This window comes from Neolamprologus brichardi, chromosome 7 (assembly GCF_056152115.1).
Source record: "Neolamprologus brichardi isolate AB-2024 chromosome 7, ASM5615211v1, whole genome shotgun sequence".
In the NCBI taxonomy this organism is placed as follows: Eukaryota; Metazoa; Chordata; class Actinopteri; order Cichliformes; family Cichlidae; genus Neolamprologus; species Neolamprologus brichardi.
Window position 1 is genome coordinate 54994687 of NC_142110.1, and position 15152 is coordinate 55009838.

Sequence of the window (15152 nt, forward strand, 5' to 3'; positions counted from 1 at the left end):
AATTGGCTTGCCTTGACACAGCTTTAAAAAACAGCTCACAATAGTTAAAAAAAATTCATGAGCCAGTTTGTGCTGTTCTAATTATCTTGTCTGAAACCTTGCTTGTTTTGCATAATATCTCATCAATAACATCTCCTGGTAGATATCAGGTTAGAGCTGCTGTAACCAAATCATGTCAGAGGAAGTCTTTATTGTGAACTCTGACTCGCACGTAACCTCCAAAGCAAAGACTGCTGTTGCATTCAGTCTCTCCTAGAGCTTTACTTTCATCCAATAAGCGCTTCTAATGAGTTTATGTCCTGTAGTGTATTTATATGGTTCTTTACTTCCAGCTTGCATGAGCTGATGAAGCCGGTGCGACTCCCATGTACACATCGTTACATCATTAACTGTGTCAGTGTTTAAATAAGCCTCTGCTCTGCTAGCTTAATTAACACAGTGAGATGTGACAGGATATTCCCAGAGATGGGAACAATAGCTGGGCTCAGAGGAGTCATGGAACACTTAGCTGCCAGACAAGGAATCATATCTACTTTCCCTAAAAGCCTGGCAGATAGACATCTCAGAACCAGAACTGCATTAAAGGAGTCGTGTTGAAATAAAGAGCTTGTTATAGTACTGAGCTACACACAGAGTTACTAGCTGCATTTAGATCTGTTGTCTTACTTGAGCAGCTTTTTGACTAATTGTAACTAGACTGAAGCTGCAGTCCTTTCAGGACCATGTCTGTTTTAGTCTGGTAGCCCAGAGTGTGAAAGTCTATCTCTGTCAACCCTGACCTGTACGCGCTGGAAGTGATACCCATTTTGCATGTTGATATGACACTATCTGTTTCAGATACAGTAACCAAAGCGTTTATAGATGTCACTGTCAGCTTTACCTTTTGTTAGCTGTAGCAGCATTAGTTGGTCTGCGCGTAGTGTCCCAGCTGTTGATCATTTCGAGAACAGTCATAATTTTCAGATTGGAGTTGAAAATCTATTTTAAGAAAAGTTGAGATTGTATTTCTAGATAAAAGTCTGGAATTGTGCTTTCACATTAAATGTTTTTGTTATTTTTGCACTGTTGAGTACAGTCTCCATCTTTATGTCTGTCCCTTAAATATTCTAAATATATCTGCTCTTTATTTCCTGTGGATTTCCTTCATCACTGTGACCAGTTGCAACCAGAACAGTCAAAGCTTGTTTTTAATCCAAGACCCTGGGAACGTTTCATCCATAGCAATGTTTGGAAGTCATCCAGTATCTGCTGATCTCTGTATGTTGGCACAGGTGCTTCCAGGTCACCTTTGGCTTCATTTGTTCACCTCATATTAGTGTTCACCCCGCTGGTCAGGACCAGCCTGCACACATTTGCACATAAAAAGTAACAAAAATATAACACAATGTCAGTTTTCCTGTCAGAGGTCACTCTGGCTTGTCAGGTGGAGCTGTGGCTGCGGTGGGTGCTGCTTGTGTGAAAGAGGCACTTAAAATGAAAGTGACAGCCAAACAGCAACAATCAGCTCCACATCTGCACCTAACGAACGGATATGGAAGCATACCAAGATTCCTTCAGTATCTGGACCCACATGATCGTGATAGTCCAATGATAAGCCTGTTTTTCTAACAAGTCTAATCCCTTCTATCTCCGACAAGTTGCTCAGCAGCATCACCAGCTTTTGCTTGCTGTAGAGCTTTGCTGCCGATTGGTCCTGAGGTCGTCCGATCATCCCTGTTCATGTAGAGATGTGTGGTTTTTTGTTTCTGTGTGTACTCTGCTGTATTATTTACCTCCATTATTTAAGAAGAATTAACTTGTCTCTGCTTCTTTTGCTGCTTAAAAAAACAAAGCTTAATTCCAGTCTGATTTTTATCACCGACACACTCAAAAAGAGACAGTAGGTTTCAGAAGGACAATAAAAGTTGCCTCCACAGTCAAGCGCAGTTATAGTGGTTGACTGCACAAATCATTTTCTGGTCCCTGAGACTAAAACATGTTTCATTTGTACAGAAGAAAAACATTTTTCAAGTCTTTACTTGAAATGCTGTTCACATTTTGATGTTATGTGCAAAGTGCAAAATTAGTGTAAGTGAAGTATACCTCGTAATGATACATCTTAAAAGGGGGTGTCAAGCTTAATTTAAAAGAGAACTGCCTCGGAGGCTAGATACATGGATGCAGTTAAAGGACCTGCTTTTATCTAATGTGAAATGCATGCTGTACCTAATCTTCTGTATACATCTTAGTCCATGTCCAAGGCCTCAACCAGTCATCCAAATCTCCATTTAGTCAAGCAAGCCTAAAAGTCTTACTAGCTATTGCTTGTCTGGGTTGGTGTGTGGATAAGCACATATTGCTGTGCAGACCACAGATTAATTAAAGGGTTAAATCTAAGCTGGACCAAATTTTGTAAAGGGCAGGATTTGGCACACAGACTTTGATTGAAATATGACATGAAGAATGCTGTATTATGGCTAAGTTTTCACATTTGTCATTTTTTTATTAATTCTTACAAAATCTTTGAAGGTCTTTCATTTTTATGTGCTTTCTAGAACATTTTTGTACCGGCAGATGTCTTAATGATTTTGTCTACATCAGTTTGGGTCTGTGTCAGATTATCTTGATATATAATGCAACTGATATCACAATCAAATGCCCATGCATTCCCCTGTTCCAGATACATTAATGTAATCTAAATCCCTACATTGTGGCTGATTGCATAAGTTGTATTATGTTCACCTTTGCCGGTAGACACACTTACGCACTTGCTCTCAGTGTGAATGGCTGCTGGCTTTTTTTCTTCGTCCATTGTTCAGCATCTGCTAGTTCAACAACAGAGTAGGATTATGGATGTGCGGGGATGAGAAATGGTGTCTTCTGATTCATTATGTTGTTTGAGACTTCCTTTCCGTGGCAGTACAGGACAGAGTTGGATATTTCCGTTTACATGTATGCTTTAGCTTTGGCAGTGCTGGTAGGTTGGTGCACCACTTTAGTCACTACAGCTGGGTGGACCACTAGAGAAAAACATTGTTTAAAAATCATTGTTTAGGATTATCCCGTGAGATATCTCAGTATCTACCAGATGATTACAAAATGTCTCTGTAGACTGATACAATTTGGAACTGACATTTATGCCGCTTTTGAATGGGGTCACGTTAACTTGTGAACACACAGGGGCCTGTTCTCCACATGTGGATTAACCTTTTATCCGGATGAGCAGTCCATAGTAATGGAGACAAATATGGGATTTCCTGCTACTGCTCGTAAACAGTTCCGAATGAAATAAAGAAATTACACCAATATGACACAAGCAGCAGGGGATAAAAAGTCAAAATTGATGTCCTGCCAGTTGGTCCATGGAGGTAAAACCACCTCTTTAGTATCTTATTAATAATATTCATAGTAAATATTCTGTAATCAGATAGCTTAAAAAAAATCTGTTCGCAATCTTTCTCCCACATGGACAGTGTTTTCTGACTAATACACCAGGTGAGCAGAGAAGCCAACATATTTAAAAGAGTCTTTTTTGTTCTTTTGTCTTTGTTGTGCTGCTGTTTGCTCTGAATATCAGGGGATAACGGATGAAAGCTCATTATCACAGTGGACAAAGGAGGGTACAGTTGATCTGCTTTTAGCTTTATATCACCTTTATACCACCTTTTTTTAAATGATGGTTTGTGCAGTATTAGGCTGTGGGAAGCGACTGAAAGAATGAGTTGTCAGAAATTAGCTTCCTCCAAAGGGTCTGTGTGCTCTTCGATAGAGGCAGAGTGAAGAGCTCCATCATTCAGGAGGGACTCCTTTCAGTCAGTGAACACAAGTACACAACCAGTGTTGGTCTCAGATATTTTTCATTGCTGTCTGACTCTTTTTTCCTGATCTAGGGCACTTTGGGAGAAAAGTAAACTAGGATTTTTGACACTTTTTAAGGACCAAATACAAACCCAATCAAAAGTTTAAGACCACTTGAAACATGGCAAAAAATTTTTTTTGCATATTTTGCAACTTTCCCTTTTTGAATGTGGTCGGGTTGTTGAACTGCAAGAGCAGGATCTCTTGCAGTGCGCCATTGCTGATGAAGAGGGACGCAGTAAGACAGTTATTTGAAATTTCTTTAATGATCCTGAGGGTTATGAAACAAAAAAGTCAAGTGGAAATACCCCCCAAAATTTCACCAGCACTGAGGTGGGGGATCCAATTGACGGTCCATCAAGACACTGGACGATCCTCGACCGGCCATTACGGGTGCTGACTGCAGGCCCATAACCATCAGACAGCTTCTGAGAGTGGAAGGCTTCAAAAACAAAAAATGTCTTCAAAGGCCTCACCTCCTTGAAAACTGCAGAACTGACCACTTGGACTTTGCACTTTCAGAATACCAAACATGGGACATTGAAAGGCAGAAGAAAGTTTTATTCTCTGATGAGGAAAATATTTGACCTTGATGGTCCGGATGGTTTCCAACGTTACTGACATGACAAGCAGATCCAACCTGAGATGTTTTCTATGCACCACAGTGGAGGGGGCACCATAATGTTCTGGGGTGCTTTTTTTCTTCAACGGAACAATGGAGCTTCAGGAGGTGCAGGAGCATCGAACGGCCGCTGGCTATGTCCAGATGTTGCAAAGAGTGTCCCTCATGACTGAGGGCCCTCGCCTGTGTGGTAATGACTTGGGTTTTTCAACAGTACACAATGCCTGCAGGTCAAGGGACTTCTTCCAGGAGAATAACATCACTCTTTTGGATCATCCTACATGTTCCCCTGATGCAAATCTAAGTGAGAACGTTTGGGGATGGATGGCAAGGGACATTTACAAAAATGGACAACAGTTCCACGCAGTAGATGCCCTTCGTGCAGCCGTCTTCACCACTTGGAGAAATGTTCCCACTCACATCATGGAAACGCTTGCATCAAGCACGCCTCAACGAATTTTGAGTGATCAACAATAAAGGTGGAGCTACTCATTACTGAGTTCATGTTTGGAACTTTGATTTCTGTTTTGTGGGAGTCTACAGGTTTATTTTGGAGGTGTGGTCCTAAACCTTTGATCAGTTATTTCAGTTTAAGCGTTGTTTTCAATAAATTGCATGCTCAAAAAATGTTTTGTCTCAGTCCCATTTCTTCTTGTTGCATGTTGAAGCTCTACTTGGAACCTTGTTACAATCTAAACATGTAAAATATGATTTTTTTTTTGCCATTTTTCAAGTGGTCTTAAACTTTTGATCCGGACTGTATTTCTCTTGTTTTTCCTCTTCCCAACTACTGTTTCACATCTTTAAGCCATCCTAATCTGAAACTTTTAAACATCCTCATCTGTTTCTTCCTCTCTCTGTGCAGAGAGCAGCCCATCTTCAGTACGCGGGCCCACGTCTTCCAGATAGACCCCAACACCAAGAAGAACTGGGTTCCCACGAGTAAACATGCCGTCACAGTGTCGTACTTCTTCGATAGCACCAGGAATGTATATCGAATCATCAGTCTGGATGGATCCAAGGTGCGTACAAGTAAAGCCAGTTCTTAACCCTACCTGGTACAGGATTGCAGTTTTAACCTATGTTTACATGTTTATCTACATCCTTTTGATTTCATCGAACTTCTTTTACGTGCTTTGCTATAGTAACATTACTTGTTCAGCTATCAAACAATTACGTATTTTTATCGTAGAAATGCTTTCATCCACCACACATTCCACCACCCAAGAATAATTTTTTGGATTTCACCAAAGTGGAAGTAAAGCACTCTTCCGCAGCGTGTCTTTTGTCCCGTCTCCCTCCCTCACCCTCAACCAGTCAGTGAAGATGGCCTTCCCTGAGCCTGGCTCTGCTGGAGGTTTCATCCTGTTGAAAGGGAGTTTTTCCTTCTCACTGCCAAGTGCTTACTGATACAGGGCAATCTGATTATTGGGGCTTTCTCTGTATAACTTTTCATGTCTTTACCTTACAGTGTAAAGCACCTTAAGGCGATTGGTGTTGTGATTTGAGGCTATGTAAATAAAGCTGAATTGAATTGAAGTTTTAATTGTATATAAATATATTCATATAAATAATTGGAAACACTGGTTTTCCATCAGTGCATATTCTTTGTGACTGCTGTGCCTCAGCCTGGCCTCTCTCCTAGAGCAGTGAAGTTGAACTCAGGCCCGTCATATCTATGTGGCAGTGATTATTTTAGTCTTGAGAGAGGTGCAGGGGTGGAGTTAGCATAGTTATGCAAGAGTCTCTATGGGTGACTAGCGGTGCTGTTGTTGAACCAGCAAGTTAGCTGTGCTGTGCTGGAAATAGCAGCAGTTGGGTGGGCTGGTGCTTGGAGGACATTATTATCCAGACAACAAGAAGGATTCTCAGCAGAGACACACAATGACTGGTGTTACTTGCAAAGTTCCAGAGGGAGCAAACTTTTGACATGTTTGACATGTTAATACGCCCATGGATCCTAGAAATACACAAAAAGTGGCTATAACCTGTTTGTTAATAATAAGAGTTTTCAAAACTTAGTACTAATAGTGAGTTCATCCATTTTTTGGCTTCTTGGTTGCACATTTAATAATAATAATGGATTGCATTTATAAAGTGCTTTTCGAGACCCTCAAAGCGCTTTACAATTCCACGATTCATTCACTCTCACGTTCACACACTGGTGGAGGCAAGCTTCAGTTGTAGCCACAGCTGCCCTGGGGCAGACTGACAGAAGCGAGGATGCCATATCGCGCCATCGGCCCCTCTGGCCATCACCAGTAGGCGGTAGGTGAAGTGTCTTGCCCAAGGATACAATGACCAAGATCGAACCGGCAACCTTCCGGGTTACAAGATGAGCTTCCCAACCCCCTGAACCACGACTATTTTGGTTTACTCATCAGCAGCAGAAGCAGGCAGATGTTTTCAACAACAGGAAAAACAACTGTCTGACCTGCAACCTGCTCCAGCTGCTAGCTGCTGAGCTTTTAACAGCTCAACAAACACACTCATGATTACTCATAATGTTTCTCCCTCACTGCTGCTGATTGTGTAAATGAGGAACTGTTTGCAGGATCAATTAAAAAGTTGATTTTAAGTCAGTAGTTTCTGCTGCCCCCAAGTGGTTCATGAAATTGATATCACAAGCTAAAAACATAGCCACTTGCAAATTGTAGACATTTGTCTACCGGCTGTGTTCAATTGCTTATTTTGAAAACCATGAATGTTTGTTTCTACTCTTCCCTTCTGTTAACTTTCTTACAGCCTGTCAAATTTTAGAAACCACTGTTATGTGTTACTGTAAGTGTATAACTAATGAGAAACATACATATATATTTGGTAAATCAGCAGTTTTTTCTACCAGGTCAGACTTTTTTTGGGTGTTTGGTGAAAGAGTCAAAAAAAAGAAAAATCAATACAAAACTGCGCTCATAAAAGTTACTTTTTTAAAATCTAAAAATTCCCATGAACCATATTGCAAGTCTAGAATGATCCTGCCTTACTTACTCTACTACTTGTGCAGATTCCAAATTTGCAAATGTTATTGTTTTTATATTGTTTTAAAGACCACATGTGCAGACTGAGATACCCATGCACCTCCTCACAGAACCGCTCGTTAAATTCAGTGTCCATCATGTTTTCCTCTGTTTGTTCATGTGCACTTACAAAGTAGTGGTCACAACACATTGGAGGGTACACATGGCTTCTGCCCCGTGATGGTAGGCCACTCCACGCTGCCCCGGACCCCTCCTGCTGCGGTGGGCTCATGTCACTCTTTTGGTCTGCGTGCGGCCACCCCTGACCACTTGGATCAGGTTTTTGACAGTCTGATGGAGTCATTTCCTACTGCATAAAGCTCAAGAAAAGCAAGCATGCTGACCTTGAGCTGACAGTGATTTCTTTTCTTTAGCTCTAAACTCTCTTTGGCTTGAATAAGCTGTTCATGTGTACATTTGATTATGACGTTCTGTCACGTGCAACTTGTCCCCAACAGGCCATTATAAACAGCACCATCACCCCCAACATGACGTTCACCAAGACATCGCAAAAGTTTGGCCAGTGGGCGGACAGCCGAGCCAACACTGTCTACGGCCTCGGCTTCTCATCAGAGAGCCACCTGGTTAAGGTGAGAAACTGCCGATGCCCTATCAGAAACCAAAGCTCGCTGCTCAGTTGCCAGCCGTGCTGTAGTATCAGTTGCTTCTGTTACTTCAGTTTGCAGAGAAGTTTGCAGAGTTCAAGGAGGCGGCACGGTTAGCCAAGGAGAAGTCTCAGGAGAAGATGGAGCTCACCAGCACGCCCTCTCAGGTAACAGACATTAAAAACACTACCGCTACCTTAGACCTAGTACCACCACCACAGGTGATGCAGAAGTGCTGACAACTTGTTGTAATGCAAACCCAATTCCAAACTGTTGAGACACTGTGCAAAGTGTAAAACACAATGCAAGAATTTGCAAATCTTATAATCCCATATTTCCCTCATTATATAACATGAATGTTTAAACTGAAAAAATACTGGCTCATGTTGATTTTTGACAGCAGAAACACATCTCAAAGAAGTTGGAACGGGGCCGTGTTTGTCACTATGTAGCATCTTCTCTTCTGTTAACGACAGTTTGTAACCATCTGGGAACTGAAATATTAGAGAATATGGACAAAGCTAACACGAGTAAATACAAACTGCAGTTTTTAAATGATGATTTTATTTACCAAGAGAAAAGAGGTATCCACACATACCTGCCCCCTCAATGGAATAACTTGTTGTGCCACTCCTGGCAGCAATAAGTGGCAATGAGTCTTTCATGTGACTGTGGAGGAATTTTAGCCCACTCTTCTTTGAAACATTGTATTAATGTAGCTCCATTGGTTTTTGTTTTTCTTCTTAGCCTGTTGAGGGTCATGCCAAAGCATTTAAATCAGTTTTAAATTTGGATTTTGAGCTGGATACTGAAAGAAAACCTTCATTTGAGGTGGACTTGCTGGTGTGTTTCAGATTGAAAATTGAAAATGAAAATTCTCCTTCATGATTTTCTCAGTAGACATTAGAAATTGTTGTTCCATACGTTTTGGCGTCCCAGGTCCTAAAGCAGCAAAGAAGCCCCAGACTATCACACTACCACCACCATGTTTGACTGTTGGTATGATCTGAAATGTCGTGAGTTTTACAGCAGATGTAACGGGACTCAAACCTACCATCAAGTTAAACTTTTGTCTCATCAGTCCACAGAATATTTTCACAAAAGTTCCCAAGATGTTTGTTGCAAATGTGAGATGAGCTCTTGTGTTCAGCAGTGGTTTTCTCAATGGATGCCATTTTTGCCCAGTCTCTGTCTTATACTTAACTCATGAATACTGACCTAAACTGAGGCAAGTGAGGCCTGCAGATTTTTAGAGGTTGTTCTCCTGGATGATTTGTCAGTGCGCTTTCAGAGTAAACTTTGGTAGACTGGAACCTTGGAAAGGTTCACTACCAGGGCTCTAGACTAACTTTTTGACATGGGCGCACCGGTACGCCTAACTTTAAAAATTTAGGCGTACCGGCACAAAAGTTAGGCGCACACTTTTCAACCGTATCGCTTATCACTGCAGTTTTACATGTGCACTTTCTTTGGGGGGGAAGTCCATACAGATAATATTCATTTCTAAATTATTAACTAACAAACTTGTGCTTAAAGTGCTTTGTCAATATTGTAGAAAATGTTAAACTTAATCATCATCCTGGCCTCCTCTGATGACCTGTTTGCTGCTGTCTGTTGCTGAAAGGCAGTGGGGAGAGGGGACACTTGGGCAGTGCATTTATTGCAGCATATAATGTGTTTCCTGGATACACTGTGCTTTTTCAGCATTCAAAGATTGATGGCACCGTGTCAGAGCACTGGCTTTGAATTTCAGACGGATCAGGCCTTAACTTAACAAAAAAGTTATCAATAGTTCTTTTCATCTTTTCTTATTACCCACAGCTACATCCACTTCTCTGAGGCCTAGGCTGCTCACTAGGGCTGGGTATCATCACTGATTTCTATAATCCATTCGATTCTGGTTCTCAAAGTCCTGATTTGATTCAATTTAGCCTCAGACAGTCAGAAATATTATAATTCTGATCATTTATCAGTACTGATACACATGAGACTTCATCAGAATTGTGAACATCACAGCAGATGCCTTTGTGTGAAAGTAACTGAGAATAAAACAGAAAAACATGAAGGAGATTTTCCTGCTCTGGCTTTTTATAGCAGGTAACCTTAAAATATTCTGCAATATTCTGCAATTTTGCATAATTTTAAGAAGTTTAAATTTCTTCAGTATTGAACAGCAGAAATTAGGCTTTCTTGTCGGAGGTCATTTAAGTGAAAAAAGAAAAAGACAGCGCTGTAAACAACGGTAGACTGGTGGGTAATAAGCGAATGAATAATGCAGAAAACAGAGATTTGAGACGGAAACTGTTTTTGAAGTACAGAGAGAGAGAGCTTTGCATGAAGTGTGATTTTTATCGTGGTGGAAGCAAAACAGCAAAAGTCAGAGGGAATTCATCACGACATTGATCAAATGTGAAGCGTAGTTTGCCGCTTCTTTTGCTGCTGACTCTGCGAATTTTGGTTGAAGAGAGACAAAACCTGCAGCTCAGAATCAGCGCAAAAAAGACGTAAACACAGAGCGGACCCGACGCATCAGAAACGCTAAGCTCCGACAGCGTGTCCGTGTTCGGGCCGTCGGGTGAGAAAGCCGAGAAAGACAAAGCTGATTCTGATGCGTCGGGTCCGCTCTGTGTTTACGTCTTTGTGTGGAATCCGTTAATGAATTGATATCGCTTTATTCAAGTTACTCACCTCTCTCTTCCACCTGCACTTTCAACTGGACCACGGCCGATCAGAGAGGTCCCGCCCCTGACTATCTCTGATTGGTTTAGTCCCCGATAGGGGCATAATGTGTGTCTGTTGTTGACCCCACGGAGAGTTGCAGAGAATTTTTTTTTTTTTTTTGTTACCCGAACAGTTGGTCGCACAGGCGCGACCAAATATTTATTTTTAGTCGCAGCACTGAAAAATTTGGTCGCATTTGCGACCAAATTGGTTGCACTCTAGAGCCCTGACTACTGTTCGAAGTTTTCTCCATTTGTGGATAATGGCTCGCACCGTGGTTAGATGGGGTCCAGAAAACCTGAGTTTCTTTAGATTGTGGTGTGAAGTGTTGCTTTTTGAGATCTGTAAACCTACTTCACTTTGTCAAACAGGCACGTTTGTGAATACAATAACTCAAGAATGAAGTGAAAGTGGCCTCTCTAAGAGGCTCTTTTTGTACTCAGTCACATCACTGTTACTAGTAAACTTAATTTGTTACAACATGTTCCTCCAGCTGTTTCTTTTGAGTACCCTTAATTTTTGCAGTAGTTTTTTGTGCCCATCACAACTTTCTTTGAGATGTGTTGTCGTCGAAGTCAAAGTGAGCTTGTTTTTTCTTAAGATGGTACATTTTAATACAGTCTACCACCATCACACTTTTTCAGATACTTGCAAGCCAGGCACGTTATTCGTTCCCAGATTTCAGAGTCAAGCCCTCTACCAGGGCCTACACTATTAGAAACTCTCCTACAACTTAGTTGTAACACTGATGACGCGCCAATGACTCAATACAGGCTAGGTATTGGGTGAGGTATTATGGTCATTATCAATCAGTGAAGTATTATGGTTATTATTATTAATCAGAAGATCTAGGAATGCTACAGGAGCTGATGGGCAGTAATTAATAAACACACACAACACAAAATGCTTTTGCAGGTATCATGTATTTAACCGAACCTCAAAGAAAATTAACAAGAAAAGAAAAGGAAAACTTAAATAATCACTCCTGCTGCAGCTATTCTATTAACCAAAAACCCAGTGAGGGTGCACAAAACAACTAAGCCAATTCTTCCGGCTTGTACCAAGCACCATAGAAAACAGTTCCCCATAAACAACACTTGTTGACATCAAAAACACTGATCCACACTGAAGTCCATGAGTTTTATCTGAGTGTCCATGAGAGATGTCCAAGCGCTATTGTCCATAAACGGGGGAATGGTGTGTATGAGTGTGAAAATCAGTATATTTAGAAAATGGGGACAGAGCGTCGTCTTTGATAGCTTCCTACCCAACCAGTGGAAGCTTCGATTGCGGAATGAGTCCTGCTCCTAGCCGCTCATTGGCTCGCCATCCTTTTTCATACCCGAAAAGGGTTCACCTGGCCTGCATTAAATAAACAAGGCCAATAAGAATTCACAAGAATAATACAAAAAATGTCAGCCAATTAAGCTAAAAACATTAAGTTATTCTTGTTCCTGTGTACACAAATAAACAAACAGTATATTTAACCAATAAGGATTCAACTGAAACATTTCAACTGCTATATACAGACTATATAGCTTCACAGCACTATTTATTCAACAAATACCAGTCAAATCAAAATCAAATTGTTTGGACCGGCAGCAACCAATTAGCGCCAGCTGGTAGCAATACAAACAATCAATTAAAAGTTCAAACTCACCAATTCCGTTCTGTTCAGTGCACAACAACACTATGGCTCTGGCTCACAGTAACCAGCATCTAAGTTGCATAAGTTAGTGGGTGTTAAAAGAAGCATTAAAACGGAAAAAGCAAGTGTTTGCCAATACAAACCTGCAACAGCTCTGTCACCTGGCTTGCCTCCACGCATCTGACAGGAGGAAGCCGGGACAGGCTTACTATGACCCACATGCCGTCCGATTGGCTGAGCAAAGTCATGTGGTTGGAGTCACGTACCTGCGATGCATTCGATGGCAGGAATAAGTGCAGGAAACAGATTTTACTCTGGGTTACACCCTCCCCCCTTGAATACATGCACGTCCCGTCGCATAATAACACTACACAATATGTACGACTGAAAGGTTTGAATTGGTGGTTGTGGTGGTTAAAGCATCTGACAGACTATGTAACAGAGACTGAACAACTGATATCAATGGATTGCCTAAGTGGGCATACTGCAGTCGCCTAGGTGGCGATCTGTGACGTGTTGACCGCCTCGGAGGGGGGTCAAGAACCGACTCTGAGCTATTAAGAGTTGGCAATGTCACAGGACTAGGCTCGCCTGCTAAGCTGTCAGAGACTTCAGGATCGGACAAGTCTGTAGATACGGCTTCAAGAATGTGCTCGGGTAAGATTTCAAGCAAATCTTTCTCGGATGTCCCATCAGCATCAAACTCCAATGGTTCTTCCCTCTGAGATCCTAACAGAGCTTCCCCAGCTGATTCCATTTCAGGTACAGATGTTGGTGGAAGTTTTTCCTCCTCACCACTGGGAAAAGACTGTAGGGGGTTGAGAGACTTCTCCACCCTAAACCCCATTGGGAGCGGGGCAAGATGGACAAAGGTCGGTTCCAATTCATCCTCTTCAACAAAGTACTCAGGAGATTCCTGTTGTTTCTTGGGCTGTTGACGAGTTAAAGGGGGTGTGATTGGAATAGTCTCATCTGATGTTCCTGATTCTGTTGCAGGAAGAAACCCACACGGAAGAAGGAGATCTCTGTGCAATGTGCGAATTGGACCGTCTTTGCATTCTGGTTTTACGGTGTAGACGGGGAGATCTTTGGCACATTTCAGCACTACAAAGACATCTGGTTCCCATTTGTCAGCAAGTTTATGTTTACCTCTCAGCCTTATGTTCCGCACCAAGACTCTGCTTCCAACTTCCAGCTTGGATGGTATAATACGTTGGTCAAATCGAGTCTTGTTCCTCTCAGCGTTCTTCGCAGCATTCTTTGAAGATAGCAGATAACTTTCTTTCAACTTAGCTTTTAAGTCTTGTACATACTGTGAATGTGTCTGATGTTCTTTCTCACGTACAGGAAGATTAAAAGCAAGGTCAATGGGGAGACGAGGACAACGTCCAAACATTAGTTCGTATGGGGTGTAGCCAGTGACTTCATTTTTGGTACAGTTGTATGCATGGACGAGTGGCTTTACAAACTGTTTCCATTTGGATTTCTGTTTGGGTTCAAGAGTTCCCAACATGGCCAGTAGAGTGCGATTAAACCTCTCTACTGGGTTTCCTCTTGGATGGTACGGTGTTGTGTGACACTTTTGGACTCCCAACAGGGCACATAACTCCTTTATCAATTTCGACTCAAAGTCTGGCCCTTGATCTGTATGGAGTCTTTCTGGAATTCCATAATAAACGATGAAGTTTTCCCAAAGACATTTAGCCACAGTTTTTGCCTTTTGGTTCGATGTTGGAATGGCAAGGGCATATTTGGTGAAATGATCTGTCAGTACCAGGATGTCTTTGGTGTTGCTGGTGTCGGGCTCGAGACTGAGGAAATCCATACAAATGAGTTCAAGTGGACGTGATGTCCGAATGTTAACAAGAGGAGCAGCTTTCTCCGGCAAGCTTTTCCGGCGAATACACCGGCCACAGGTTTTTATTTTATTTTCCACATCCACGGCCATTCTTGGCCAATAGAACCGAGTCCTGGCAAGGTCAAGGGTCCGTTCCACTCCCAGGTGGCCCATATCATTGTGGAGGCTGTGGAGAACAGTTTGCCGCAGTTCTGTCGGAAGGACCAGTTGGTATGATGGTTGTTCATTTTCATATCTCGTCCTATGGAGAATACCATCAATCAGCTCTAATTTATTCAGTTCTCGAAGGAGAAGAGGAATTTCAGGAAGCTCTTTCCTGGCTGTCAGAGGAACTTTTTCTCCTGACTCCAACTGGTGAATAACCTCCCGGAGAGTTGGATCAGTTCTCTGTTTTTCATAAAGCTCAGAACGGGATAGGGTGGAAATAACAGGAAGTCCATGGGAATCTTCTGAGTAATTCTCAGGAAGCACTGCTGTGTTGATGGACAGGGATTCGACCAAGCTATACTCAGCTTGGGTCCTGACAACACAGCTTTGGCAAATCGCATCGACGACTTCAACTGATATTTCACCATTACTGCTGCTTGAGAGATGTTGTTGAGTAAACTGATTAATTAGCTCCTCATCTTTTTGAGCAGTTTCACTAGAGGAAGTACCATCATGTGGCCGACGGGAAAGTGCATCTGCATCCAGATTTTGCTTGCCGGCTCGATACTGTATCTTGAACGAGAAAGTAGAAAGAGCAGCCAGCCAACGATGGCCGGTAGCATCCAACTTTGCTGAAGTCAAGATATAGGTAAGTGGGTTGTTATCCGTGACCACTGTAAAACTTGCTCCATACAAG

The 15152-nt window shown here is 42.0% G+C and overlaps 1 protein-coding gene across 2 annotated transcripts in view; it reads left to right on the forward strand.

Annotated features, from left to right (window-relative positions):
* homer1 (homer scaffold protein 1) overlaps window positions 1-15152 on the forward strand; it is a 32560-nt gene that overhangs the window by 6483 nt on the left and 10925 nt on the right. For both annotated transcript variants that reach the window (XM_087843891.1, XM_006796895.3), the window contains exons 2-4: window positions 5325-5481; window positions 7935-8066; window positions 8156-8248. In XM_087843891.1, coding sequence (XP_087700017.1) covers window positions 5325-5481; window positions 7935-8066; window positions 8156-8248 — 382 coding nt within the window. The remainder of the gene's footprint in view (window positions 1-5324; window positions 5482-7934; window positions 8067-8155; window positions 8249-15152) is intronic.